The sequence below is a fragment of the Lethenteron reissneri genome, chromosome 56 (assembly GCF_015708825.2).
Source record: "Lethenteron reissneri isolate LAM-NWPU_2019-01 chromosome 56, ASM1570882v1, whole genome shotgun sequence".
In the NCBI taxonomy this organism is placed as follows: Eukaryota; Metazoa; Chordata; class Hyperoartia; order Petromyzontiformes; family Petromyzontidae; genus Lethenteron; species Lethenteron reissneri.
In genome coordinates, this window is record NC_083834.1 from 6,716,824 (window position 1) to 6,743,545 (window position 26,722).

General features: G+C 49.7%; 2 protein-coding genes across 2 annotated transcripts in view; one reads left to right on the top strand and one right to left on the bottom strand.

Annotated features, from left to right (window-relative positions):
* LOC133357031 (lateral signaling target protein 2 homolog) overlaps window positions 1-26,722 on the bottom strand; it is a 267,632-nt gene that overhangs the window by 76,222 nt on the left and 164,688 nt on the right. The window lies entirely within an intron of this gene.
* The window catches only part of LOC133357097 (adapter SH3BGRL-like), a 28,836-nt gene continuing 4,852 nt past the window's right edge, over window positions 2,739-26,722 (top strand). Inside the window, exon 1 of the mRNA XM_061574878.1 lies at window positions 2,739-2,853. Within this exon, the coding sequence (XP_061430862.1) occupies window positions 2,809-2,853 (45 nt within the window). The 5' untranslated portion in view covers window positions 2,739-2,808. The remainder of the gene's footprint in view (window positions 2,854-26,722) is intronic.

A 26,722-nucleotide genomic window follows, 5' to 3' on the forward strand; every position in this document is an offset into this window, starting at 1 on the left:
GCCGTAGACATGAAGTCAACATTGGGGGGACCAAATCTTCCAGGGTGTCTGGGGGTCCCAACCCAGAAAAAAAAAATCTAAATTTGGAAACTCATTTCCTGCCAAAAATATTGAAAAATTCACTAACACATGGGATGGACTTTTTATTTTTTTTTTACAATAATGTCTAATAGTGTTTTGTATTACATTGCTCTGATTTTATTTTTTTTACCTTTTATTGTTTAATTGTATGTAATGGCAGTGATTAGGGATTATAAAGTACAACCATGACCACAATCATATAAACATAAATCTATGCGTTGATTTAAATGCAGACAAGTCCAGATATTGTGGCCAAGGTTTAGCAAATTGTTGTTTTGATTTACATAGCATAGCAATTTTTTAAATATAAATATATTGGGGGGACATTTGAGCATATTTGAATATTGGGGGGGGGATGTGTATTATAATTACGGCTTGCTGCTGATGATATATAAACAGAAGGCTAAAAGACAGAGTACAATGTTGAGACACTGGTACAATGTTATTTCACAGCTGCCGAAGGAGACACACTGCGTCTGATGTGGACCAGAAAGACGCACGGATCGATGCAAGCTGTAGCAGATTCCCCCAGTTTGTTAGTTTGTTCATAATCAAGGTTTTTGGGTGTTATATCGCGTTATTTATAAATGCGTCGCAAAAAAAAAGTGTCACGTTGACAAAAGACAAAATAGTTCACGACTTTAGCCCACCGGTGTGTTGAGGAGTGAATCCATAACATTTACAGTTTTTGAGTACGACGTTGTGGGGGAGGAGACAAGGTTGGTATGTGGTTGAACCTTGTACCATGCTTGCTGGGTGGTATTGACAGACATCGCTGCTTCTATAATGCAGGTTTTTTTGGGGTTATACGCGTAAATATATAAATGTGTCGTTAACCCGCCCACCACCCGACACAGCCCAACGAGTAAGGGTTTGTCACGTAAACAGAACGTGCCATTCGTCACTAGTACAGCACTTGTGTATAGTGTAGTGTATAGTGTAGTGTATAGTGTAGTGTATAGTAGTGTTTAGTGTAGTGTATAGTGTAGTGTATAGTGTAGTGTATACTAGTGTAAGTGTAGTGTATAGTGTAGTGTAACTAGTGTATAGTGTAGTGTATAGTGTAGTGTATAGTGTAGTTGTATAGTGTAGTGTATAGTGTATTGTATAGTAGTTTATAGTGTAGTGTATAGTAGTGTATAGTGTAGTGTACTAGTACAGCAACACCAGTGTGTGGAGAGCCAAGCCACACCATTTACAATCTGAGTCCGACGTTTCGCCAGTAATTACAACCAGCTTCATCAGGCGGACAGCCAGATTTGTGGAGAAGTCTAATATTCTAGATTTGAAGTTTTCGTGACTGCAAGGATCCATACTCTTTGGTTCTTTCGGTAAAGTCACATGGGTGAAAATAAAAATAATAATAAAATTTAGTTATTTTCATTTTTATTATTCTTTTTATTTTCACCTACGTGACTTTACCGAAAGAACCAAAGAATAAGTCTGATCTTAGAGAAGTCAAATATTTACCCGATCTAACCCAAACACCTCTTATGGATGATATTGGTCGCGAAAGCCCCTCTGTGTGTTAAACTTATAGCTGCTTCTGCATGTACCATGATGAACAATGTGACTGCACCATTGGAACCTCATTTGCCAGTAACAAAATATGATAATTGTTTTTTTTACCCTTTTATCTGGCAACAAATCTGACGTCATCCGGCCCAACCCATGTGAGACTAGGCTCTAAGAAAAGCTGTCTCGGGTGTGGACCAATCAACTTCAAGGACAGTGCATACATTATCAGAGTTATGTTTTTTGTTTGCATTATGACTGCAGGTATTGTGGTCTATGCAAACATGACTCCTCGTAAAAAGGTGTCAGTTTTGTTGCCAGATAAAAGGGTAAAAAAAAAACAATTATCAATGTGACTGCAGCTGACTGCACATGTTCCTGGACCAGACACACACAATGGGTGGCATAGATATTCATGACAATTACAGTACAACATGGCAATGCAGTACACGCATAATAGCTGTACGTTTGATTGACATGTCCCCGAGCTCATGGGCAAGATGGCACAGACGTGTACCGTACACAAGGACTTACGTAACACAACACATAGACACATATTGCAGAGACGAGCTTTTGTATGTAGTGGTATAATGTATGTTCGAGATGTACTCGACTCGGCTTCACATTCGTTTGTTTCACAGTGTTGGCAGCGGTGCACAAAGACAAAGGTCCCCCATGTAGCCTTCGCAAAATTTTAAGGCAAGTGCTGTTAGCAAGTAGCGCCTAATAAGACCGGAACGGTACACGAAAGGGGCTGGGTGGCCCTGCACCACGGCCGACCGCCAGCGGCAATGTTTATCCACCGCGGAGCACAAACAAACACGCACATGTGCTATGAGAAAGGTCCATAGCCCGAAACGTCGCATGTTATATATTTGCTTTCTTGCCAAGGCCACACACACCCGCGGTATTATTGACGATTGCGTCGAGTTTCGAGGTGTACATTGGATGAGGGTGTCTCGGAGTGTTGCCCGGACCATACTTCACCACGCCGGTCGGTGCGTGGGTTTGCGAGAAGCATAGACGTGGGGAGCATAGAAGTGCGCGCACGCAGTACAACGATGAATTGTCTGCAGTGCCCGGTGGTTTTCAAACAAGCCGGTGTCACAGCAACCTTGTGCCTTTCTTCCCCCGCAGAGTTGTGGTCGTTCAAGTGGCAAGGAAGACGTCGCTACAACCGCCGCCGTCCGTATCATCTCCAGCAACATCATCATGGTCATCCGGGTTTTCATCGCGTCTTCCTCTGGCTCTACGGCAGTAAGAGACTCCCCACCCCCCCCCCCCCCCCCCCCCTCGTTGTTGATGCGCTTGTTGTGAAACTCCTCTCATCCGAATGAATATCCCGGATCCTCTTGTCCCACGACGTTATCCGCAGATTCTAGATTTGAAGCTTTCGTGACTGCAAGGATTCATACTCTTAGTTCTTTCGGTAAAGTGACGTAGGTAAAAAAAAGTTATCCGCAGATTTACTCTGTTTATCCGCGAAAAACACTTGTGGGTAATAGGGCGAATTTGCCACTGGAATCCGCTTATCCGTGCAAAAATTGCAGATAATAGGCACAAGGAAAACACAATTGCTGACTGTGTACATGCATACGACACAATGAGTTCGTGTGCTTTTTCAGCATATTGATTATTCGGATGTTCTGCGTTACAACAGTTCCGTATATTCTTATGCAAGTCTATAACATCAGAACTAATGTTTTACAGATAATTGGCGAACGTGCTGAATTTAAATATTTACGCGATCTAACCCAAAAAAAAACTCTTATGGATGATATTGGTTGCGAATGTACTCTCCCGTATGAATGTTGTTTCCATGAAGACCTTTGTTAATCCACTGCTGGATTAAGGCCCCCCCGCCATGCCCTGTCAGTCGTGGGGGTTGCTTGACCATACTTCACCACGCTGGTCAGCGTGTGTTGGTCACGGAATAGGCCCGAGTCTGGCTCGTGTATCACTCGCCAGAAATGTCAGCTGTGGCTGGGAATCGAACTCGGGTCACCTCAAGTTCAAGTTCATGTATTAGGTAGAGCCCTGTGAGCCATTCGGCTCTTGAATCGGGTGCAACCGCAACAAACAAAAACATGAACAAAAAATATCTTAAAGTGAATATGTGACTAAGTGCAAACAGAAAATCCAAGAAAAGACAGCAAAATATTGCAGAAAAAAATCACTGTACACCTACGCTGTGTGCAAAAATCCCAGTGGGATGCAAGTCAAACAACAACAACAACAACCACAAGACAACTTAGATTAAGGCCATCAGTCTAACTCTGTACTACACCTGGTTTATGAGAGAGTGTGCCAACCCCCATGCAACCACTCATCCCCCTGTGAATGGATATTGTGGTTCTTTACGGTATTTAATCGCACGTACATTCCTGCTGTATTATAGTGGTATGCCGATTTGCACGGTTGGCTACGTACGGTGCGAAATAAGTTCAAAGTAAACGCATACATACAGATACAGCCGATTTGCAATGTCAATTCCAGCTCCCGGCTTTCAAATACGCGTTCTCATTGACAAAGCTTCAAACTTTGTATCGTGCAGTCACCGAAACGAATATAATCACGAGTCAAACACACGTGCAATACAACAGTTGAAGTCACCGTTTATAGGGCCCCATTCACCAACTCTGTACATTGGTGCGATCGGCGCTGCAGTTATAGACCGGTGTGGCCATGTGGCCACGTCATGCCATGAGTCATTGACATGCAGATTCCGAGAATGAATGAATGGATTGTAATTGCTGTCCGCTGTAGACGACACAGCCCCCCCCCCCCCCCCCCCAATTCATTAAGGCCATCAATTGCATCATCGCCATCATCGGCATCCAACAGTGTATGGCGTTGTACGCTCATGTGAGAGACGCACAGAGCTCGTACCTGTGCTGTATAGGGACTGCAGCATGTCGTGGACGCATCGACTCGTATATCGAGGTCCATCTATTTATACAGAGACGAATAGACTTGTATAGTGATCCATAGCCTCCCTTGTTACAGTCACGGCTCCAAGACTTTGCTTTTTAAATCCTTTATATTAAGTTTGCTTGCGTGCTTTTGCGTGCTTGCGTGCTTGCTTACGACCGTGCAAATCTTTCGGTCGTTTTTTAACACACTTCCCGTGATCCAATCGAGCTGACATTTTGCACACGGACTCGTTGTGCGTGACAATTAATTTTCGTGAAAATTTTTTTCCAAAATTTTACACTTTTTAGGAAAAAAAAAATTATATTTACTTACCAATTGCTTAATGGTGGCAGGCAATCATCTGACCCATAGGCGGCAGCCAGAGGACTCTAGCCGCCACGCATATAAAGGATTTATAGTGAAAAACTTTGTTTTTACGGGTACATTTTTTCCTCTGCCTATTACAACTGTTTCTATATAATATGTATTGGGGGGCGGGGGGGGGTGACCATACTTCACCACGCTGGTCAAGGGTGAGGTCAGGCCCGAGACCAGTTCAGATTATCACTCGCTGGCCTGGAATCAAACTCAGGTGGGCAGGGTCATAGGGCAGTGCACTAACCGCAGCGCCAACGCCACACCCATCGCTCCTTTCCACGGCACCTCCGATTAGCACGGTTGGCTATTTGCGGTTGGCGTGGTTGGCTCTGTGTGGTGCGAAAGAAGTTCAACATACATACAAACTCTAAATATCGGTGTGTCTATGTTAGCTATAATGTGTGTGTAAAATGTATTGTGACCATGTGCACACATGCGTCTCTGTCACATGTCACGGTAACATCCTGTGAGAACAACGCGTGGTATATCTGTGCGTTTTCCCCTTTGTCAGGAAGATTCTGATGAAAAAAAGGGGAACATTTAGGCACAGCTGTTTCCGTAATAGATGTGCGGCCCATTGTCAGTCCACTGCTGGATGAAGACCTGCCCATTCCATACGGGTCGTAGGGGTTATTTGACTATACTTCGCCACGCTGGTCAGTGGAGGTCGGTGTGTCAATGTAGGAGCATAGAAGTACGGTACAATGGATGTTGAGCATAGAAGTACGGTACAATTGATGTTCACCACATGGCCCTGCAGCAGTGTATCAACAGCCTTCTGTGCAGGGTAGTCATCAATCAAAGCGCTATCCAGGCTTAAACCTGCTTAGCTTCTTACATCTGATATTGGTTACATTCTGGATAATTTGGTTATGACCCAGCCATTATAAATTCTTTAATACTGTATTGTAAACATTTCGATTTAAAGCTTTTGTGACTGCAGGGATTCATCTTCTTGGTTCTTTCGGTAAAGTCACGTAGAAGGGAAATAATAAAATAATAAAAACAAAACATAATAGAATTATTATTTGTCTGTCGGGGAGACAGCGTCTCCCCGACAGACCTGGTCTTCACCTGAGGACGGCTGCTTGCGTTGTGGCCGAAACGTTGTGAGAATTATTTTATTATGTTTTATTTTTATTATTTTATTACTTCCCTTCTACGTGACTTTACCAAAAGAACCAAGAAGATGTATTGTAAACAGTTACGGTTATAGGCCTTGGGATTTTATTGGTACTCAAATGTGTATACGCACATATTAAATTATAAACTTTTTATTAAAATTTTACCCGGTAAGGGCCACTAAGCAATATACAGTAGCTCTTTTTCAGAAGCGATCTCGCTATCACAAATGACACCGCAACGAAGTGGCTTATCGCGTGGACATGTATTGCAGCCAAATACTCTAACCGCACGTTGATTCTAAACGTGGAGGGAAAAACCGGAGGACCGGGAGAAAAAAATCCACACGACCATAGCAAGAGAGACACACGCAAACTCCAAATATACAGCAGCAGGCGTGATGGTCGGGATCAAACCCACGACCACCTGTATACCAGGCGAGGTAGTTAACATCTCCCAGCCACCGTGATGATGATGATGCGAGAGAGACACGCAAACTCCAAATATACAGCAGCAGGCGTGATGGTTGGGATCAAACCCACGACCTCCTGTATACCAGGCGAGGTAGTTAACATCTCCTAGCCACCGTGATGATGATGATGAGAGAGAGACACGCAAACTCCAAATATACAGCAGCAGGCGTGATGGTTGGGATCAAACCCACGACCACCTGTATACCAGGCGAGGTAGTTAACATCTCTTTTGCTTCGTATGGCTGATGTTGATGTAGACCAGGGGTGTCCAAACTTTTTGCAAAGAGGGCCACATTTGATAAAGTGAAGATGCCCGTGGGCCAATAGTTCCTTCTGACATTGTTTTAACCACAACAGTTACGTGGAAATACATACTGTTATAAAACAATTTGCATTGTCACAATTACCTTTATTTTTCAAATCACAATGTAACCAAATATAAGCCACTCAGGCAGACGGGAACAACTCTAAAAACGCAATTCTGCCTTTCATTCAGTCAGATAACATTGAACAAACTGTATAGAATACCTTAAATTTCCATGACTTTTATGATGTATTTATTCTGACAGAGCTGGCGAGCCATAACTAACACATTATAAGACCGAAGCTTCGGGCCGTATGAAATCTGCCCGCGTGCCGTGATTGACCCGCGGGCCGGACTTTGGTCATGCCCGATGTAGAGCAACAACTCTAATTTTACATTGAGGTTGTTGAGCCAGGTGATTGCGTCAGACGTAACGAAGCGGTCCATCGCAGCTGTGACGAGGCTTCCTTCACGTTTGTGAATTTGGGCATGGAGACCGGAGCGGTGGCGCAGCGGTGAGCACGCAGCACTACGGGACCTGAGTTAGAGTCCCACTCACGGCCACTAACACCAGTGACGATTATCCGAATCGGTCCTGTGCCTCCTCTAGGTCGACTCTGCTTCAAATGAGTACCCGGTGCGATGTGTAAATGTCCCAACTTGGGGAGACAAAGACGGCCGGGTGTGGTGCTGGCCACTCACCCCCTCGTGTGCCATGTCGGCCTTCATAGGTGCTCGCTCACAGCACTCGCCCCTACAGTCTGTTCAGGCGATACGGGGATCTTCACCTTTGAGCCATTACGTGTCCCCTGGTTTGTCGTGGGCGACCGCAGTTGCACAGGATTGCATATTCGGCGCGTCTCTGCGCGCCACGCAAGACCCTAAGACACTCAAAGCTTCGGCAACATTTTGCGGCTAAAGCACACAAGTTTGCGCAGACATTTGGCTGTCGAGCTAGTGAGACATCGGGTCCTTTTGTGCGGCAAAAGACGAACGTTAATAAGTATAACCCGTAAAAACAAAGTTTTTCACTCTAAATCCTTTATATGCGTGGTGGCTAGAGTCCTCTCGTCCTCTGGCTTGAGATGGCTGCCACCTATGGGTCAGATGATTGTCTGCCAGTATTAAGCAATTGGTAATTAAATATTTAATTTGTTTTCCCTAAACAGTGTAAAATTTTGGAAAAAAATTTTCACGAACATGAATTGTCTCGCACAACGAGTCTGTGTGCAAAATGTCAGCTCGATTGGATCACGGGAAGTGGGTTAAAAAACGACCGAAAGGTTTGCACGGTCGTAAGCAAGCAAGCACGCAAGCAAGCGAACTTAATATAAAGGATTTAAAAAGAAGTTTCCGCGCAGATGCCCGAGCAGAGCGAGAGGGAGCGGGCGAGCGAGTGAGCACGGGCGCGGCAGAGAGAAGAGTGCACGTACTTGTGTTTGCTGGGCGCCATGTGTTTCTAATTTCATTGCCATGGGAATAAGAATGCAAGCGTGCATTCCCAGCATTTCGGCACAGCAACCGTGTCCCAGCCCTGTGCGCGCACACTGGCCCGGCGTAAAGATTTATTCTAGATATTATTTAATTCCATAACAAGTGTTTCTAACCGATGGCAGTTTGCACACGGGCGCGAATAAAGATGTCACAGTTTGTCGATTTGAATCGTTGAATCGGCCAAACATTTCAATCGACTACTGTTCTGTGGTAGATTACTCGGGGGCCCCCCTTAAAAAATGGTGGGAGCCCCCCAATGCCTCCCCCTCCCCCCACCACGACCACCCACAAAAAGCAGTTATAAATAAATTAGTTTGCCAATCTAGATGATGATTTAAAAGTGCACAGCTCCCCAGTGGCTTCCTGATGAGCGTGGCTTTGGCATGAGCCCGTGCAAAGAGTTAAATGGGGGACCCCTTTCCAAATGTTTCAGGCCACGGTTGCCAGCCCCCCTCTGACCCATGTTGGCCTGGTGCAATTGCACTGCCTGCACACTCGAAAGCTACACCCCCCCCCCCCCCCCACTGCTGTTTTGTGGTGGAATCTTGCACGAGCAGCCAGGGATGGCCAAACATTCCAATGTAGGAACTTGCCAAACATGCCATTGGCTGAAAAATGTCCGCAGACTCTTTCCTGCGTAAATAAATCACATTGCACGGTGGGGTGATTGTAAATCAATTATGGCGCCTTTCCATCGGTTTATTTGGGGTCAACTACTGTACTTCCCTCAATCCACTGCTGCGTGAAGGTCTTAAAATGATCATCTTATTAATATCACTTTCCAAGCTCCTACTCGCCACCACGACCATCATCAGCCGCGATCTCTCCACTGCTGGATGAAGGCATTCCCAAGCCGATGACTCGCAATGCAGCGATCCGTCTGACTCCCTGCACGCCAGCTGACCTTCATCGCCGACCTCTCTGTGGTGTGTGTCCTCGCGGGCGCCATGCTCGCCTTTGCCAGCCACTCTGCCGTGAGGTCTCGGATCACCGGCCGTCGTCGCTTCCAGCGACGTCTTCTGCCGAACCCCACTTCTTAACCCTTTTGCCATCCTGAGGCATCTGCAAGTGTCCCGGTCGCCGCTGAATCTCGGAACGCGCGAGCGGCTCGGGGTTAATTTTGTTTAGGAAGGCGCAGTAACGCCCGCTGTTTCTAAAGAAGTTGTACTCTTTTTTTTCGATCTAAAGCTTTCGTGACTGCAGGGATTCATCTTCTTGGTTCTTTCGGTAAAGTCATGTAGAAGGGAAAATAAAAAATAAATAAAACATAATAAAATAATTCTCACGACGTTTCAGCCACAACGCAAGCAGCCGTCCTCGGGTGAAGAACACGGCTGTTGGAAAGACAGCGTCTGAATGATCACCACCAAGCTTGGCAGCGTATATTTAAGCTGGGTTAGAGGAGGAGAGAGCCTTGACAAAGGACCTTAGAGTCGCTGCATCTCTTCAGAAAGGTGAGAGACTCGATTAGCTGAGCCTTCTTATCCCGGAGTTTGTTGAGGGATCATAAAGTTTTGTGGAATCCCACCCCGTAGTGGCGGTTAAATTTCGATTTATAGCTTTCGTGACTGCAGGGATTCATCTTCTTGGTTCTTTCGGTAAAGTCACGTAGAAGGGAAATAATAAAATAATAAAATAATAAAACAAATCTCAAAATAATTATTTTATAAAGTTTTATTTGTTTATTTTTTTATTGTAAAAATTTCGAAATATTTATTTTATTATTTTTCATTCTTTTATTATTTCCCTTCTACTTGACTTTACCGAAAGAACCAAGAAGAAGTTGTACTCTCTGCAGAGAACCGTAGTGACACCACCGCGCAGTCTACGATCGCTGGCGACAAACCTTGCTACGCGCCCTCCCTGATGGCCCTGTGGGAGCCTCGGTACCGATAAAGTTACTTTAGTTTAGAAAAATAAGGAAGCCACTTTTAAATCAAGATTGTAAACCCATTTCTTTACAACTGCTTTAGTTTGTTGTCTTTTCCCCCACACCTCCAATGAGCTCTGTTGACTACGTACGGTGCGAAAGAAGTTCAACACATACATACGTTCCATGCGAATCGTGCTGTAACCCACTGCCTGCACCACATGGCACTGTACCGCACCACAACAACAACAACAAATGTACGGAGCGGAAATAAACAATTTCCCCCATCCCCAAGCGTTATGCAAATTTTGACGGTGGTTGGTTCACAAGCACAGCCAGTGACTGTGACTCACGTTGGGTGAAACAATCTCGCCCCGTCGCCTGGGCCGCCCCTTGACCTCGCTATCGCCTCGTCCGGGGCTGCCGTTTATCGGGGGGAGATTTCGGCCCCGGTGAACTTTGCAGCACGTTCATGAAAGTTTTACCCACCTGACCTGACCTCGCTTGTGTTGAAGCCCCAAAGGCTGCCGTTATGTTTCGCAACCGGCGTTGGGTGCGTCCAGGAAAGGGTTTCGGGGGCCGAGGATTAACGTGGAAAGGACAAAAGACGACGGTTTAATTATCGGTGAGATTTGAGCCCAAATAAAAAAAAACGTTACCGCAAAAAAGAGGCAACGGCACAACCTTTGCACGGCAACGAAGTGGCTACGCCGCTGGAAACTTTCCGCCTTTCTTGGCGTCGCGCTGCCCGTTGTCCACAACGACGGTAGCTCGCGATTTTACTGCAGCGGCAGAAACGTCGCGTTCGCCGCCGGCTTGGAGCGAGCGAGTTGCTGAACGCAGCTCCTGCCTACGACGCGGAGACACGGCGTCGGACGCCGCCGTGCAGAGGTTGCAAACGGGTTTTGATTTCTTACCCGTACCCAGCCGCACCAAGGTCGCAAATGGGTACCCGTTCCCTACCCGTACCCTACCCGAAATGAGTGACAAACAGTTACTCACCAGTGACTCACGGCCTACCTGTACCCGGCCGCACCAGGGTCGCAAATGGGTACCCGTACCCGTACCCTACCCGAAATGAGTGACAAACAGTTACTCACCAGTGACTCACGGCCTACCTGTACCCATACCCGGCCGCACCAGGGTCGCAAACGGGTACCCGTACCCGTACCCGTACCCGGCCGGGTACGGGTAGCCGGGTATCGGGTAGGGTACGGGTATCGGGTACCCGGTTGCGACCTCTGCCGCCGTGCTGAAGGAACACGCGGCGCAGCCACGAAGACGCGTCGGAGAGACGCGCAACGGCGCGACCGCCCAGGGGCCCCAGCGGCCGTTGCGGCCTTTTGGAACGCCCGGAACACGTGGCCGTTTGATTAGTTTTGGCTTGTCGGGTGGCCGAGGGCCGTCTTCGTGACACGCATTTGGCAAGATGGTTACGGGACCTGACGAACAAAACAACTATGAATCGTCATAATGGCTGCAACAACGTACATGTTGAGTAAATGTCTTATAAATTCATCTTCTTGGTTCTTTCGGTAAAGTCACGTAGAAGGGAAATAATAAAATAATAAAAATAAAACATAATAAAATAATTCTCACGACGTTTCGGCCACAACGCAAGCAGCCATCCTCAGGTGAAGAACAGGCCTATCGGGAAGACAGAGTCTGCATGAAACACCCCAGGCTTTTTTCCTTCTACGTGACTTTACCGAAAGAACAAAGAAGATGAATCCCTGCAGTCACGAAAGCTTTAAATCGAAAGTCTTATAAATTATTACTGCTGTATCAGCAATGCATAATGTTTCGGCAGTTTCATTCGTTAAACATTTTTTTGGCACACTTCTTATAAAGTGACTAGGGCCAGGGCATCCGATGCCTCCGACTGCCACTCCAACAAAAACTTCCAATGAACTCTTTTGAGTTTCCACGCCAAGAACATCCCAGGCATTTGTCCTCTCTGTCAGTTCATTCCTCGAAACTCGGATCTTTGTTCGGTCGGTACAGCCCCGGCGAAAACCGCGACGGTACTTTTCTCTGTTTTGCTGTTCATCTCTCGCTGTTCTCCGCCAGTGAAATTTTGGCCGATTTGAAAACGTTTCTCACGCCCACGGCTTCGCCTCCTTTGCACGTGCCGAGCTCTACTTCATTGGCTGCCGCTTGAACGGACCGAGCCTTCAGGTTTAACCCAGTGAGCTTTGAAGCACGTGAACGTTAATTGAAGCTATACCCACCATACATTAAATGATTAGAGCCTAAGATGTGCCCTAGAGGTCGCAACCGGGTACCCGATACCCGTACCCTACCCGATACCCGGCTACCCGTACCCGGCCGGCTACGGGTACCCGTTTACGACCCTGGTGCGGCCGGGTACAGGTACGGGTAGGCTGTGAGTCACTGGTGAGTTCAATCAAAGAATAATCACTGGTGAGTCACCGTTTGTCACTCATTTCCCAACGTCTTGTCTCTTCTCACAATTCAAGTTCCTAGAATCAACCCACCCGTGCCTGCAACATGGCTTCATCCCAGAGGTCGCAATCAGGTACCCGATACCCGTACCCGGCCGGGTACGGGTGTAGGGTACGGGTACGGCCGGGTACGGGTACGGGTACCCGTTTGCGACCCTGGTGCGGCCGGGTACGGGTACGGAATCAAAACCCGTTTGCGACCTCTGATGTGCCCTCACGTTTCGGTGCTAGCATTCCGTCATGCTGCCTGAGCCCAGCCTTGGTTTGACTGGCTCTGTTTTATGAGCGCTTTCCAAATTTAGCCCGGAACTCTAGTCCCGAGCACCCCCACTTATCCCCTGTTCACCAAACCGAGCTGCACCGGGGTGGTGAAGTATAGCCATGGGGGGGGGGGTGAGATATTTGACCATACTTCACCATGCTTTTCAGTGTTGGCTGGGTGAAAGCACGGTTGGCTGTGTACGGTGCGAAAGAAGCTCGAAGTCCGAACAAAGTTGGGAAACGCTATCCAAAGCGCTAGGCAGGTTGGACAAGCCTGCTTAGTCCGCTTTCAAGTTCCTACATGATTTGGGTGCACGCTGGGTGATTTCGTCACTGGCATGGATGCAGTGTAGCACTGTGGAGTTGAAGGCAACTCTGGCAGTGGCATTGCTGATGACTTGTGAACTGTGAATCGCACACCGCTGCTTAGCAGTGCTACTACGCTCTCTGCCCCGTATGGACTTGTTGAGCCTTGTGCAAACAACTCTTACACACACACACACACACGAGTGTGAGTGCATACCCACAGAGGCCTGGCAGAGGGGAAATGTGGGGCCTCTGTACATAATATTGGTCGAGTGGTCCCGTCTCTTATTCGCCTCGAGTTACCACCTCTAAGATACAAAAAGGGACATTTTATCGAGAAGAAATGTCTCCCAAACATCTCAATGCTCTGTCTTCGCGGTGGATGTGCTCTCTCTCTCTCTCTCTCGGGCGTGTCCCCTACCTTGGCTGCCACTCTGCACCTCCGATCAGCACGGTTGGCTATGTACTGTGCGAAGGAAGTTCAACGCACGCACGTGCGTGCACTGTCGTTAGTCTCGCTTCCCGGTCACCTTCCCGTTGAGCCGCATGTCACTTCCCTCGCCCGCGTACTTCTCTTAACAGGCAACGCAGTCCGACGTCTCTCGCGTAAGTTCTCCAATTCAAACCTTCCTCGTTGTGTCTCTGCACTACACGGCAGAGGTCGCAAACGGGTTTTGATTCCTTACCCGTACCCGTACCCGGGCGCACAAGGGTCGCAAATGGGTACCCGTACCCGGCTGGGTACGGGTAGCCGTATCCTACCCGTACCCTACCCGAAATGAGTGACAAACGGTTACTCACCAGTGACTCACGGCCTACCCGTACCTGTACCCGGCCGCATCAGGGTCGCAAACGGCTACCCGTACCCGTACCCGGCTGGGTACGGGTAGGGTACGGGTACGGCCGGGTACGGGTACCCGTTTGCGACCCTGGTGCGGCCGGGTACGGGTACGGAATCAAAACCCGTTTGCGACCTCTGATGTGCCCTCACGTTTCGGTGCTAGCGTTCCATGATGCTGTGTGAGCCCAACCTTGGTTTGACTGGCTCTGTTTTACGGCTGGGTACGGGTAGTCGGGTATCAGGTAGGGTACGGGTATCGGGTACCCGGTTGCGACCTCTGCTACACGGTCGAATCGTTTATTCACAAACTCGCACGCAAGTGGGTTGGAGCAGCCGACATACCGCGGCTGCGTACATCGCCGAAGAAATACGTGATGAGAAAAAAATCTATAGGGAAATGGTGGTAAGGGCTACAACACATTACTTTTAGGTTTTTTCGGTGAAGTCACGTAGGTAAAAATAAATAATAATGATAAAATAATAGAAATAATAATAGAAATAAAATAATAAATCACGACGTTTCGGAGGCAACACAAGTCTCCGTCATCAGGTGGGACCCGTCACAGCCAGATTTACTGTATTATTTATTTTTACCTACGTGACTTTACCGAAAAAACCTAAAGAGTATGAATCCTTGCAGTCACGAAAGCTTCAAATCTAGAAGCTACAACAAATTGCCAAAGGGAGGGAAGGGAAGGGGGGTCACATGGTGCTGTTCTATACAATAAATTGCAAACATCAATGGGCGTAGCCACCATCAAGACATCTGGATTAATAACAATTAAAATAAAGCATTCGAACTGTAAAGTGCCAGTCTCCTCGTAGAAACGTCTTACGTGGTAGGGCATGGTCGTGCGGCCGTGAGCGCAAGCGATAAGTTCTTTTGATTTGGGGGTTTGGGGGGGGGGACCAATGGGTGTAGAATGTGGTCGTGGTTAGATAGAAGAGGGACAAGTCGGTGGCTCCGCAGGTCTCCCAAATGTTTTATTTAGTGCGCATTGCTTGCATGTGAAGTGCAATGCTGTACAGGGCCCAGGTAAAAGATAGGGCCCAGGTAAAAGACGGTACCATATTGTATAATTAACCTGCCGATTAGCACGGTTGGCTACGTCCGGTGCAAAAGAAGTTCAGCACAGATACTTCCCGCTGTGTGGAGTCTCCCATCGTCGAACGGATGAAATCGGTCGCAAGAATGCACACAGACCGCTCGCATCTCGTCTGTAACAGCCAGCGTGGAGATGTACAGTGGTTTTTTTTTCAAGCTCGGAAACATTCAAGGCACGCATGCAGGTAAACACTTGATCGTTATCACCCATACAAAAAAACCAGGCCGATGTTGGCATTATGCCCAAGATTGTATAATCTGTCGGTTTGAAAAAAAGTCACCCGATAATTTTTTATTATTTTGGTATTTTTTTCAAATCCGAATTTCATTCCCATTGCGATTTTCGCGTCGCGCCTTTGGCACGAAGAGGTTGTCGCGTCGGAGCCCTCGCCAAGTGAGCGGCGCATCGCTCTGCGCTCGAGGGCGGTCTGCAGAAGGAGACATTGCAGAGCTACTTGTGAGATCCCTTCAGGTGACCTCTTATCCACAACAACAGTGGCTGCTTCACTCCCCAAACACTCCTGCTGCGGAGAGTACTGCTGTCCGTCGTGCGATAGCCACATTCGATATTATTAATTCTCAGGAACGTTTTACAAATTAAGTGACGAACCAAATTGAACATGAAACATTGTACCCGTGGCACCAAGCAATGGGAAGAGGAGTAGAGGTGGTGGGGAGGAGAAATGGCTGAGAAAATGGAACGGATGCTGGGACTGGAAGTCCCCGAGTTGGACAAAGGGGCTCAAGATGAGTAGCAGCAGCAACAGAGAAGGTGCAGCAAGGGAGGAGGTACGACCGTGCCTAGATGTCGGGTGATGATGAGAGGGTGACGATGGTGGTGATGATGATGATGATAGGGGAGGGAAGGGCGGGATAAGAAGAAGAAGAGTTGAAGGAAGGAGCGAGAGTCGCAGGAGTGAGCTGCACGAAGGAGCAGCAGCAGCAGCAGCAGCGTCTGTTTTCACAGTGGGCGGGGCGGCAGGGAGAAAGGGGAGGAGTTGAGAGTGGGAGGTGGCCACACAAGTCACATGACTGATGGGAGGCTTGAGCCGGTTTAGATACATACAGTATATTTCGATGGGTCTTTTGTGTCCAGTCTTGTTTTTTTTTGTTCATGTTTTTGTTTTTAAATCCTTTATATTAAGTTAATTTGCTTGCTTGCTTGCGCGCTTACGACCGTGCAAATCTTTCGGTCGTTTTTTAACCCACTTCCCGTGATCCAATCGAGCTGACATTTTGCACACAGACTCGTTGTGCGTGACAATTTTATTTTCGTGAAAATTTTTTTCCAAAATTTCCCACTTTTTAGGAAAAACAAAAAATGTCATATTTAATTTTAAATACCAATGTGATAAAAATGAAACTCTTACTCAAGAAAAACAGAAATGAATAATAAAATAAAACCGATGCCACGCATATAAAGGATTTATAGTGAAAAACTTTGTTTTTACGGGTTAATTTTTTTGTTGTTGCAGTTGCACCCGATTCAAGAGCCGAATGGCTCACAGGGCTACACCTAATAAATGAACTTGAACTTTCATTGGTGGCTGGGTTGAGACCATCACCTCGCTACCCTCGAGAACCAAGTTCAATCACTGGCACCTAAAGCCTGGGTTCAAACCCAGGCGCTCCGTGTCAGCGGCTCATTGCTCCGACCCCTAAGCCACCTTCACCACCCTCACCACCTTGCAGTCAAATTTGGGGTGGGGGGGGTTAGCAGCCTTTTAATTCCAAGCTCGTGCTTGATCCTCTCTGCTGGATCACAGCCTTGTTAATTCTTCGAGGGATTATTTCACCGGGGCACGGAGGGACATTCTACAGAGAATGAAGGCTGGGTGCAAAGGTTTTCTTTTAAACCTATGCCCGGAAATTCCACGTTAGGGTGAGGTTAAGTTTACTACATTTTGACTTAACGCTTTCGTGACTGCAGGAATTCATATTATTTGGGTCTTTCGGTAAAGTCACGTAGATGGGTTAAAAGAAAATTACTAAAAACTAGGACGTTTCGATGACGACCGCTTGTGTTGCGATCGAAACGTCGTAGTTTTGTGTTCTTTTCTTTGAACCTATCTACGTGACTTTACCGAATAACCCAAATAATATTTACTACGTTTGTTAAGTCGGTCTGCCAGCGTTGGGCGAAACTTTGCCCACTTTTCACCTGGGGGCAACTGGAAAGTGCAGACATCAGCGTTACTAACCCAACTAACAATAACATTTAATTATCACAGTTAAGAGAAGAAACACCATTTTTACTACTAAAAATATTTTTTTTACTTAAAATCTCACCAACACCTCGGCATTTTGCGCCAACTCCTGGGCCATGTCATCGCCCCAAATACGTTGTCAGTTCTGGCAGTCGGCGAGCACAGCGAACTGCTTGATACGCAGTGTGTCCCCGCCGTAATCTTCCTACCATATTTGGACTTCCCCATTGCAGCACAGGGCCTCGAACGATGTGTCGCTTCGTCCTCTTGGTGTGTGTCGACGTGGAGGCTGCGGTGGGAGTATAGGGGAGCCGACTTCGCCCTCGTCACGGTCAGGCAGAGGTCGCAAATGGGTTTTGATTCCTTACCCGTACCTGGCCGCACCAGGGTCGCCAATGGGTACCCGTACCCGTACCCAGCCGGGTACGGGTACTCGTTCCCTACCCGTACCCTACCCGAAATGAGTGACAAACAGTTACTCACCAGTGACTCACGACCTACCCGTACCCGTACCCGGCCGCACCAGGGTCGCAAACGGGTACCCGTACCCATACCCGGCCGGGTACGGGTAGCCGGGTATCGGGTAGGGTACGGGTATCGGGTACCCGGTTGCGACCTCTGTAGTCAGGCATTGCTGGCCTTCTGGTGGATAGTCGGGCAGAGCCCGTTGCCTTGCTTGCAGATGTTCCATTGAGTCATCCTTTTGAGTAGAATAGCATTTTAATAATGAACAAAAAAACCTCGTGGTTGAAAAATATTTCCATCGCCTGATTTTATTACAAGTTCACATCGCTGCACACACTGGTACACGTTTCCTGAACGCCACCCAGCAGGAGACATTTTGCACAATCGCAGTTCGTACATCGGCAGGTAATGTTTGGTGGGGGTGAAGTGTGGGCATCCGCACCTCTTGCTACGCTTTTAGCTCGCGTGGAAGAGTAGGCCAAGCACCCACCAAAGGGGGCTACTCTTGAGCTCCCTCTGGTAGTGGAGGCTCTTCTACGAGCAGTGGCGTGTGCAGGCCGTTGCAGGGGCTGCGCTAGCACCACGACAGACAGCCGTATCCTGTACAGTACTGGGTGAGTCAGTGTTAGCCGGTGTAGACTCTGCGCTATGAATGCTGTCCGCATCAGCTGGCTGAGTTGGCACAGCGGAGGAAAGAGGGTTTGGGAGCTCACACGTGTTGTGTGTGTGTGGGCTGTCTGCGGGGAGCGGTGGCGTAGCGGTTCGCGCGTTGCGCTACGAACCCAACAGCCCCAAGGTCCATTCCCAGTGTTGGCCACAGCGACGATTATCTGAACCTAATCTGGGCCTCCCCCTAGGTTGACTCAGCCTCAAGCGAGTGCCTGGTGTGGTTGTGTAAGCATTGCCACGGGAGAGGCAAAGTCGACCGGGCGTGGTGCTGGCCACCCACCCCGTCGTGTGCCGTGCCGGCCTTCAAATGTGCTGCTCGCTGACAGCACTTGCCCCAACAGTCTGGTGAAGGCTATACGGGGGATCTTTGCCTTTGCTTTGTGAGTAGCGACCGCAGCCATTGGTCTACGTTTGCACTCCCTGCTCACCAACGCCCTGCGCTATTGGTCTCCCAGGCCCTGTCTGCACCGAGGGCCAGATGGCAGCCAAAATTAATTCTATGATAGCGTTCAAGAAAATAATTCTACTGCAATAATTAGTGAAATTCTGTCCACGCAAATTTTTTTTTTTTTACGGATGAAAAAAAATGTCGACGGACAAAAAAACCGAACGCACGTGGACACGTTACTTTGCTACAAAGGTGGTCACCGGATATGTCCCAATCTGACTCGCCGTGCAAGGATGTCCTGCGGTGAAATGGGTTTCACTCTGGACTCTGCAAACCTACAGTTCGCCACCAGTTGCATTTCTATCTCGGAAGTTACGTGGAAGAGTAGGCCAAGAACACACCGCCAGCAGTGGCGTGAGCAGGCAATTTCAGGGCCGCGGCTGTTTATCATATTTTGATTGCCGCTGCAATCTGAAGACGCGGTGCGGATGACAGGAGATGCACCCGCACACAGGGAAGATTTTGTAATGGGACTGGTCCAAAAGCCGCTGTCATTTTGCAGGGGTCGCTCGTTTTTACAACCCCACGGGGGAGAAACGCTGTGTATGTCCTGTCCTCTACGTTGGACTTCTTTCACACCGTACGTAGCCAACCGTGCGAATCGGAGGCACAGGGGGAAGGACAACAAACTAAACACATGGGGGGGGGGGGGGGGGGGGGGGTAGAACCAGAGGTCGCAATCGGATACCCGATACCCGTACCCTACCCGATACCCGGCTACCCGTACCCGGCCGGGCACGGGTACCGGTACCCGTTTGCGACCCTGGTGTGGCCGGGTACGGGTACGGGTAGGCCGTGAGTCACTGGTGAGTAACCGTTTGTCACTCATTTCGGGTAGGGTACGGGTAGCGAACGGGTACCCGTACCCGGCCGGGTACGGGTACCCATTTGCGACCCTGGTGCGGCCGGGTACGGGTAAGGAATCAAAACCCGTTTGCGACCTCTGGGGGGAACGCACGGCACTCTGCTGCATAGCTCCCCAATAAGGAGCGGCTTTGGATTTCACAGTGTCCCGGCCAAATAATGCGTGGAAAGGAAGTTTTAAACATTCCCCAGGGCCGGAGATGGATTGCTCGCGATTATTAAAGCCTCCCCCGTGGAGGCCCAACCGGCCTTTCGTGCGGGAACGACCGTGTTTGTGGGTCGCCCTCTCTCTTCTCAGCCACCGGGGTGGCCACAGCCACGCGGCGCGAACTGGGGCTGCGCTACTTCTCACGAGCTAATTGGGTTCCATCCCGGTTGGTTATTGGTTACGTTACAGATGCGCAGTAGTGCCGCGGTATTGACTCAAGTTCACAAATCTCTGTGAGAGTGAGTGGATGTCTCTGTAGCTACAGATCTCTATGAGAGTGAGTGGAGCTCGCTGTAGCTACAGATCTCTATGGGAGTGAGTGGAGCTCGCTGTAGCTACAGATCTCTATGAGAGTGAGTGGAGCTCGCTGTAGCTACAGATCTCTATGAGAGTGAGTGGAGCTCGCTGTAGCTACAGATCTCTATGAGAGTGAGTGGAGGTCTCTGTAGCTCACAGGTCTCTATGAGAGTGAGTTGGAGGTCTCTGTAGCTCACATGTCTCTATGAGAGTGAGTGGAGGTCTCTGTAGCTCACAGGTCTCTATGAGAGTGAGTGGAGGTCTCTGTAGCTCACAGGTCTCTATGAGAGTGAGTGGAGGTCTCTGTAGCTACAGGTCTCTATGAGAGTGAGTGGAGCTCGCTGTAGCTACAGATCTCTATGAGAGTGAGTGGAGGTCTCTGTAGCTCACAGGTCTCTATGAGAGTGAGTGGTGGTCTCTGTAGCTCACAGTTCTCTATGAGAGTGAGTGGAGGTCTCTGTAGCTCACAGGTCTCTATGAGAGTGAGTGGAGGTCTCTGTAGCTCACAGATCTGTGCAGGGCCACAGCAGCTGCAGTGAGGAGGTTGGGGATGTCCTAGCGAATGGGTCCCCACGGTTATTGGTTGGTTCACAGGGGCACAGTGACTTGTTTCTTGTTGCTGTCATTAATCACCGTTGTCCTGCCCTATGCACAACTGTCAAAACTCCATTCAACAAACATTTAATGTTTTGAGACTGCTGAAAATAACGAGTTGAAAATATGTAAAATGAGAACACCGCGGGAGGGTGCAAAGACGTCCGATGTGCAGTTTGGAACGTGCGGGGGGAAAAAACCGGAGTTATTACCGCGCTGTAATTAAATTAAAATATACGCAACTAGCGCTTGCAGACTCGTAGTTTTTACGCGCTGTGATGAAGGGCCGTTGCTAGCTATCACGATAGGTCGCCCGATGAATATTATTTTACGTTTGGGGCCACTGTTGTTGTTGACCGACGTGATGTGTTTTGTGACTTGTACGCTCTTCTTTCTCTAGCGTATGGCAAGTTTGTGGAACTCGCGCGTCCAATTTAAAGTCTGTGAGCCATGCGATCGCTTCGGGAGTTGCGCGACCAATATTGCTCAGTCCGACGCCGAGCGAGGCTTAGGATGCAGTTGGTTCGCAATACGGTGGCTCCATTGTCCGATTCTGGTTGCCGCAGTCACACTGTGTGGGTTGTAACAATAAGTTTTGCCCTTTCTGGCAATAAAAACAGGAGGTGTTGAGATGTTGAACCACGAAATAGAAACCTTTTGAAAGGAATCAAGTTCCTGCATTAACCACACAGGGTGCGTGTGGTGAACATGCAAACAAAACACATGGCTCTGACAATAGAAGCATTGTCTTTGAAACTGATTGGCCTACACCAGAGACAGCGGCCTTCTCTATGGCCTAGTCTCACCACCAGCGTGAGTCCAAAGAACGCCAAAAGTTGGACAGCGCAAAGGCACCGCAGTGTCAGAGTTTTCATATCTCGGGTTCAGCAGCTACATCAATGGGATCTATTTGCCAGTGTCAAAATGATGAAAAAGGTAAGAATAGGCTTCACCCTTTCTGACAATAAAACAGGAGGTGTTAAGATGTTCAAACATCCCAATAGATACACATATTGCAAGGCATAAAATCTGAATTAAACTTAATATACTTGTGGCAATACGTGCAAACAAACATGCTCTGATAATATTGCCAGAAAGGGTAAAGCCTTGATTTGAAGCTTTCGTGACTGCAGGACTCCATACTCTTTTGTTCTTTCGGTAAAGTCACGTAGGTGACTTTCGGCGTTCATGCAGCCCCCCCTACCCCTAACACCCCCCCCTCTCTCTCCCCCCTTGCCCCTCCCCCTTTCTTACCTATATAACATCTTGCCACGGCAGCTCTCTCGCCCACTTCAGCATTTTCTGGCCGTGGTTGTTCCACCTGATGACGATCGCTTGGGTTGCGATCGAAACATCGTGATTTGTTTTATTTTATTTCTACCTACGTGACTTTACCGAAAGAACCAAAGAGTAGGGTAAAGCCTATTTGACACGTAACTTTGAACCTGGCCAAAAAGGTCGCGTAGAGAAAACGAGCGACGTTGCCCTGCCCGGGCGTTACCATCTTCTTTCGCACGGCTGCCGATGTAGACGCAGAAACAGCGACGGCAATTTCACGATCGGGTGGTCAAGCCCAGTCAAGCGCGTCAGGAGTATAACGGAGCTGTGTATTGTCGCCGTGATGATGTCTCCGTCGTATTTGTGGATCCCCCGGGGCATTGCGTCGTTACGCGTTATACGACGGTGTCTGTTCTGGATGACCCACAGTCTCCCGTCACATGACTCCACGTTTCCCGACATGCCCGCCCGCGCCTGCTGCCACCGACGACGGAGACGCAAGCCTGCCGCTGTGTCCCGTCGCGAGCCGGCGTGTCGTCGGTGGGGGACGCTGCTGCCTGCGTCACGGCCGCCAGCGGTCTGTTATTTATTATTATAATGATCAGGCGCGTTCGAGCACGAATTAGCATTTCAACGGAAGGGCCGCCGCTGCGGCGAAGGGCGGCTCAATGTCAGCCGTGGATTGATGCAGGGCCGGGAGGAGGGCGGAAGGGGGGTGGGGGCCGGGAGGAGGGTGGGGGGCAGGAGGGGTGGTTCATTATTTTTTTGTTAATTCGTTCAAGGGGCTCCACGACGTGCTTTGTCCGCGTGCATCCTCGCTCGCCGTAGCCCCGCGACTGCTGGACCAGGGTTGGGCTGCCGTTGCTGGCGGTGATTGGCAGGGCGTTCGGTGTCTGACCAATTTAAAGGATATCTGTCCCCATTTCCCCCCACTCCACACCTTTTGTTCCGGGATTCATCGGTGAAGGGGACCCCACCCTGCAACTAGCCGATGTCTCTCGGAGCGGGAGCGGGTGAATAAATCAATAACGTCACGATTGGCGCTGTTGGCTACGTACGGCGCGAAAGAAGCTCAACATGCTTGCACACATCAAAGAGCCACAGATTGACGACCCCTGATCTAGCAGAGGTCCAACGCTACACGGACAATTTGGGAATTGGGCCACCAGCATAGTTTATATTGCCGCCACCACTCCCACCACACCCCCCCCACCTCCCTCCCCACATGGCCCACGTGTGTGAAATTCCACTTCTCGAAACAGGAATGTTTGTGTGTGTGTGTGAGCGTGTGTGAAAACAGGTGCGGATGCGCCGTCCGTTTCGTGACGGCGTGCTTCTGAGCGAGGGGTCATGTGGGGTGGCGGCTGTGGGTGTCGTGGGGGTCCCGACACCCCCACCCTCCCTCAACCAACATGTCTACTTGTCCGTAACAGAGGTTTTTGGGTTAGATCGTGTGAATACAGATGTGTTGTTAAACCCGTCGTGAAACAACACGTTTATATTTACGCGATATAACCCAAAAAATGTCTAGTTATGTCGAAAGAGACCCTCCCCCCCTGTTCCCCCCACGACACTTTGGTCGACGAAAAACAATGCTGCCCTTGCCGAGTCTGCGCGTTTCTCCCTTCCGCCAGGCGACATAGACGCCGATCGCCCTGCGACCACAGCAGCTCACGGATGGCCGGCAGCCAACAGTTGCGTAGATATCATCACCCTGAATTTCCCAGACCCTTTGTGTAGTCTATCCAGGAACCCCCCCCCCACCCAGCCCCCCACGCCCCCCACTGCCCCCCCCCCCCCCCCCCCCACCTGCTTCTAGCAGAGAATTCCGGCCTTGCGCAGGCTCATGGCAACTAGTTTCGGAAAGCGGCCCGCAACACCCTTGCCACCTTCCTCAGTGGCTTGAGCCAACGGCCCTTCCTTGTCCCGCCGGCCTCGGGAGCTACCGCAGGCTGACCGGCCAGTCGTCGTGAAGCCAAGAGCAAAGAGATAAGGTGCAGGGGTGCAGCCCCTGCAAGCGCTTGCTTGCGCCACAGTGTGGCCACAATGTGGCCGCGGCGCCTCCCACGCCAGAGAGGAGGGAGGGAGCCCTTTGGGGGGCCTTTGGGAGGCCTTTGGGAGGCCTTTGGGAGGCCTTTGGGAGGCCTTTGGGAGGCCTTTGGGAGGCCTTTGGGAGGCCTTTGGGAGGCCTTTGGGGGCCTTTGGGAGGCCTTTGGGAGGCCTTTGGGAGGCCTTTGGGAGGCCTTTGGGAGGCCTTTGGGAGGCCTTTGGGAGGCCTTTGGGAGGCCTTTGGGGGGCCTTTGGGAGGCCTTTGGGAGGCCTTTGGGAGGCCTTTGGGAGGCCTTTGGGAGCCCTTTGGGAGGCCTTTGGGAGCCCTTTGGGAGGCCTTTGGGAGGCCTTTGGGAGGCCTTTGGGAGGCCTTTGGGGGGCCTTTGGGAGGCCTTTGGGAGGCCTTTGGGAGGCCTTTGGGAGCCCTTTGGGAGCCCTTTGGGAGGCCTTTGGGAGCCCTTTGGGAGGCCTTTGGGAGCCCTTTGGGAGCCCTTTGGGAGGCCTTTGGGAGGCCTTTGGGAGGCCTTTGGGAGGCCTTTGGGAGCCCTTTGGGAGCCCTTTGGGAGCCCTTTGGGAGGCCTTTGAGGGCCCTTTGGGAGCCCTTTGGGAGGCTGTCTGGGGGCACGGTATTTTGGCCGGCTCTTGCACGGCAGCCAAGACCGTCTTGGAAGAGGCGAGGGAGTTGCCAACGCTTCACCCCGCCACCACACGCGACCCGCCGATCGACCGCTGGGGTGGGCAAAAAGGCCGTTGGAGATGGTCGGTTTTGATTTAAGACAATGGCACCCGTTGCTTCAACTGTCTTGCCCGGGGGGGTCAGATTGAACCGGCGACCTCTGCGTTGACGACTTTTGTGAGACGCCCAGCCCAGCGTGTCTCTCAGCGCTTTGGCCGATCGCCATTTCCTGCTTCTGTAGCGGTCAGAAGGCGCAGCGCACTCCGTCACGGAATGCGTGCCCATAAATGACCATAGCGGGGACAGCTAAACAGCCGTGCTGTAGGCGGCTTAATTGCGTCGAGGTCCTTTGACGTACAGCGCCAGAATGCGAAATAACTCGCTGAAATGCGGTATTGACCGCCGTGTAAATTTTAATTTGCCAGGGCTAGGGAAAATATGGTTTATGGGGCAGATCGAAGCCAAGGGCAATTTCGTTTTTTACGACTGCAACAGCTGCTGCTGCTGCTGGTGGTGGTGCTGGTGATTGTCCAATATTGCGTCTGTTGAAAGGGAACCGTGAATTCTGGTGACATTGTGCATCTTGTGTTTCTACTTTCAACAGTGGCCATGCTTTCAAACAAAAAAATATCTCGCCAAACAAGGGTACGAAACATTTCGTCTGCGGTCAAGAGGTTTTAGCAGCAATAAAACAAAAATCGGCGAGCAAAACCTTTTTTACGGAACGGTTATTTTTAAACTGATTTTGGGGAAAACCACAATTTTGGAAATTGTAAAATAACAAATTTTTTTTTTACAAAAAATGGAGGAGGCGCCGCTGCTGCTGCTGCAGCCACGACAGTGGTGCATCGGTTATGGCAGAGCGCTGGACTTGCAAACCAGAGGTGCGTGGGTTCGATCCCATCTCTGGGCATCGCAGTTGAAACGCCGTTGCAAATTTCCTTTGCAGACCTCCACCACCACCCGGAATGAGAATCTGTATTTCGATCAGCTATAAAGCTCTTTCACAGATGTCAAGTAGGGGCACGGGGTCACAACGTTACAACAACAAACAATACCAACACACGATCGGAGTGCAAAGTATAGGAAAAGTGAACAAAATCACTTGAACAACAAATATATCCAAATAAAACTACGTTATTTTTTATCTTACCAGGTAAAGCCCACTGAGCTATTAACTTATTTTTCCAGATATGACTTGGCCACAAATGATAGCTCAACAAAGTGGCTTGTCACGTGGAAACGTTCACCTGTTAGTCTAGAATCGGCAGGCTGCGTGCGGTTGGGGTAAAGTTTGGGTACTCCCACGACAGCCAAGACATTGGCCAGTGTGGAAGAGTAGGCCAAAAACTCTCCTCCAGTGCTGGGGAGCTCTGGAGTACACCCTCTGCCAAGCGCGGAGGCTTTTTTGCACCAGCAGCAGTGCGGGCGAACAATTGCAGGGCCTGCGCCTCTGCCACCTTTCGTTAAAAGCAACCGGGCAGACCGATAAGGCTGCGTGGTGGAACCGTGTGCCAGTCGGTGTGCTGTGGGTGGACTGCTTCCCATACATGGGTAACTGCTCCTTGCGGGACTTTGCCCATATTTGGGCTTCTGCTGGGCTACGTTTCCTAAAGGGCGGTTGGTTTTTTGGAGTGCGAGGGTGTGCTCGTGTGCGTTTGTGCGAAGTCTGGCGAGCGATGGAGTGTAGCGGATAGCGCGCGCGGCTACCCGAGTCCGATTCACGCTCGCGGCGACGATTATCTGGACCGGTCCTGGGCCTCCCCCTAGGTCGACTCGGCCTCAAATGAGTACTGGGTGCGGTGTGTAAACAGGGCGTGGTGCTGGCCACCCACCCCC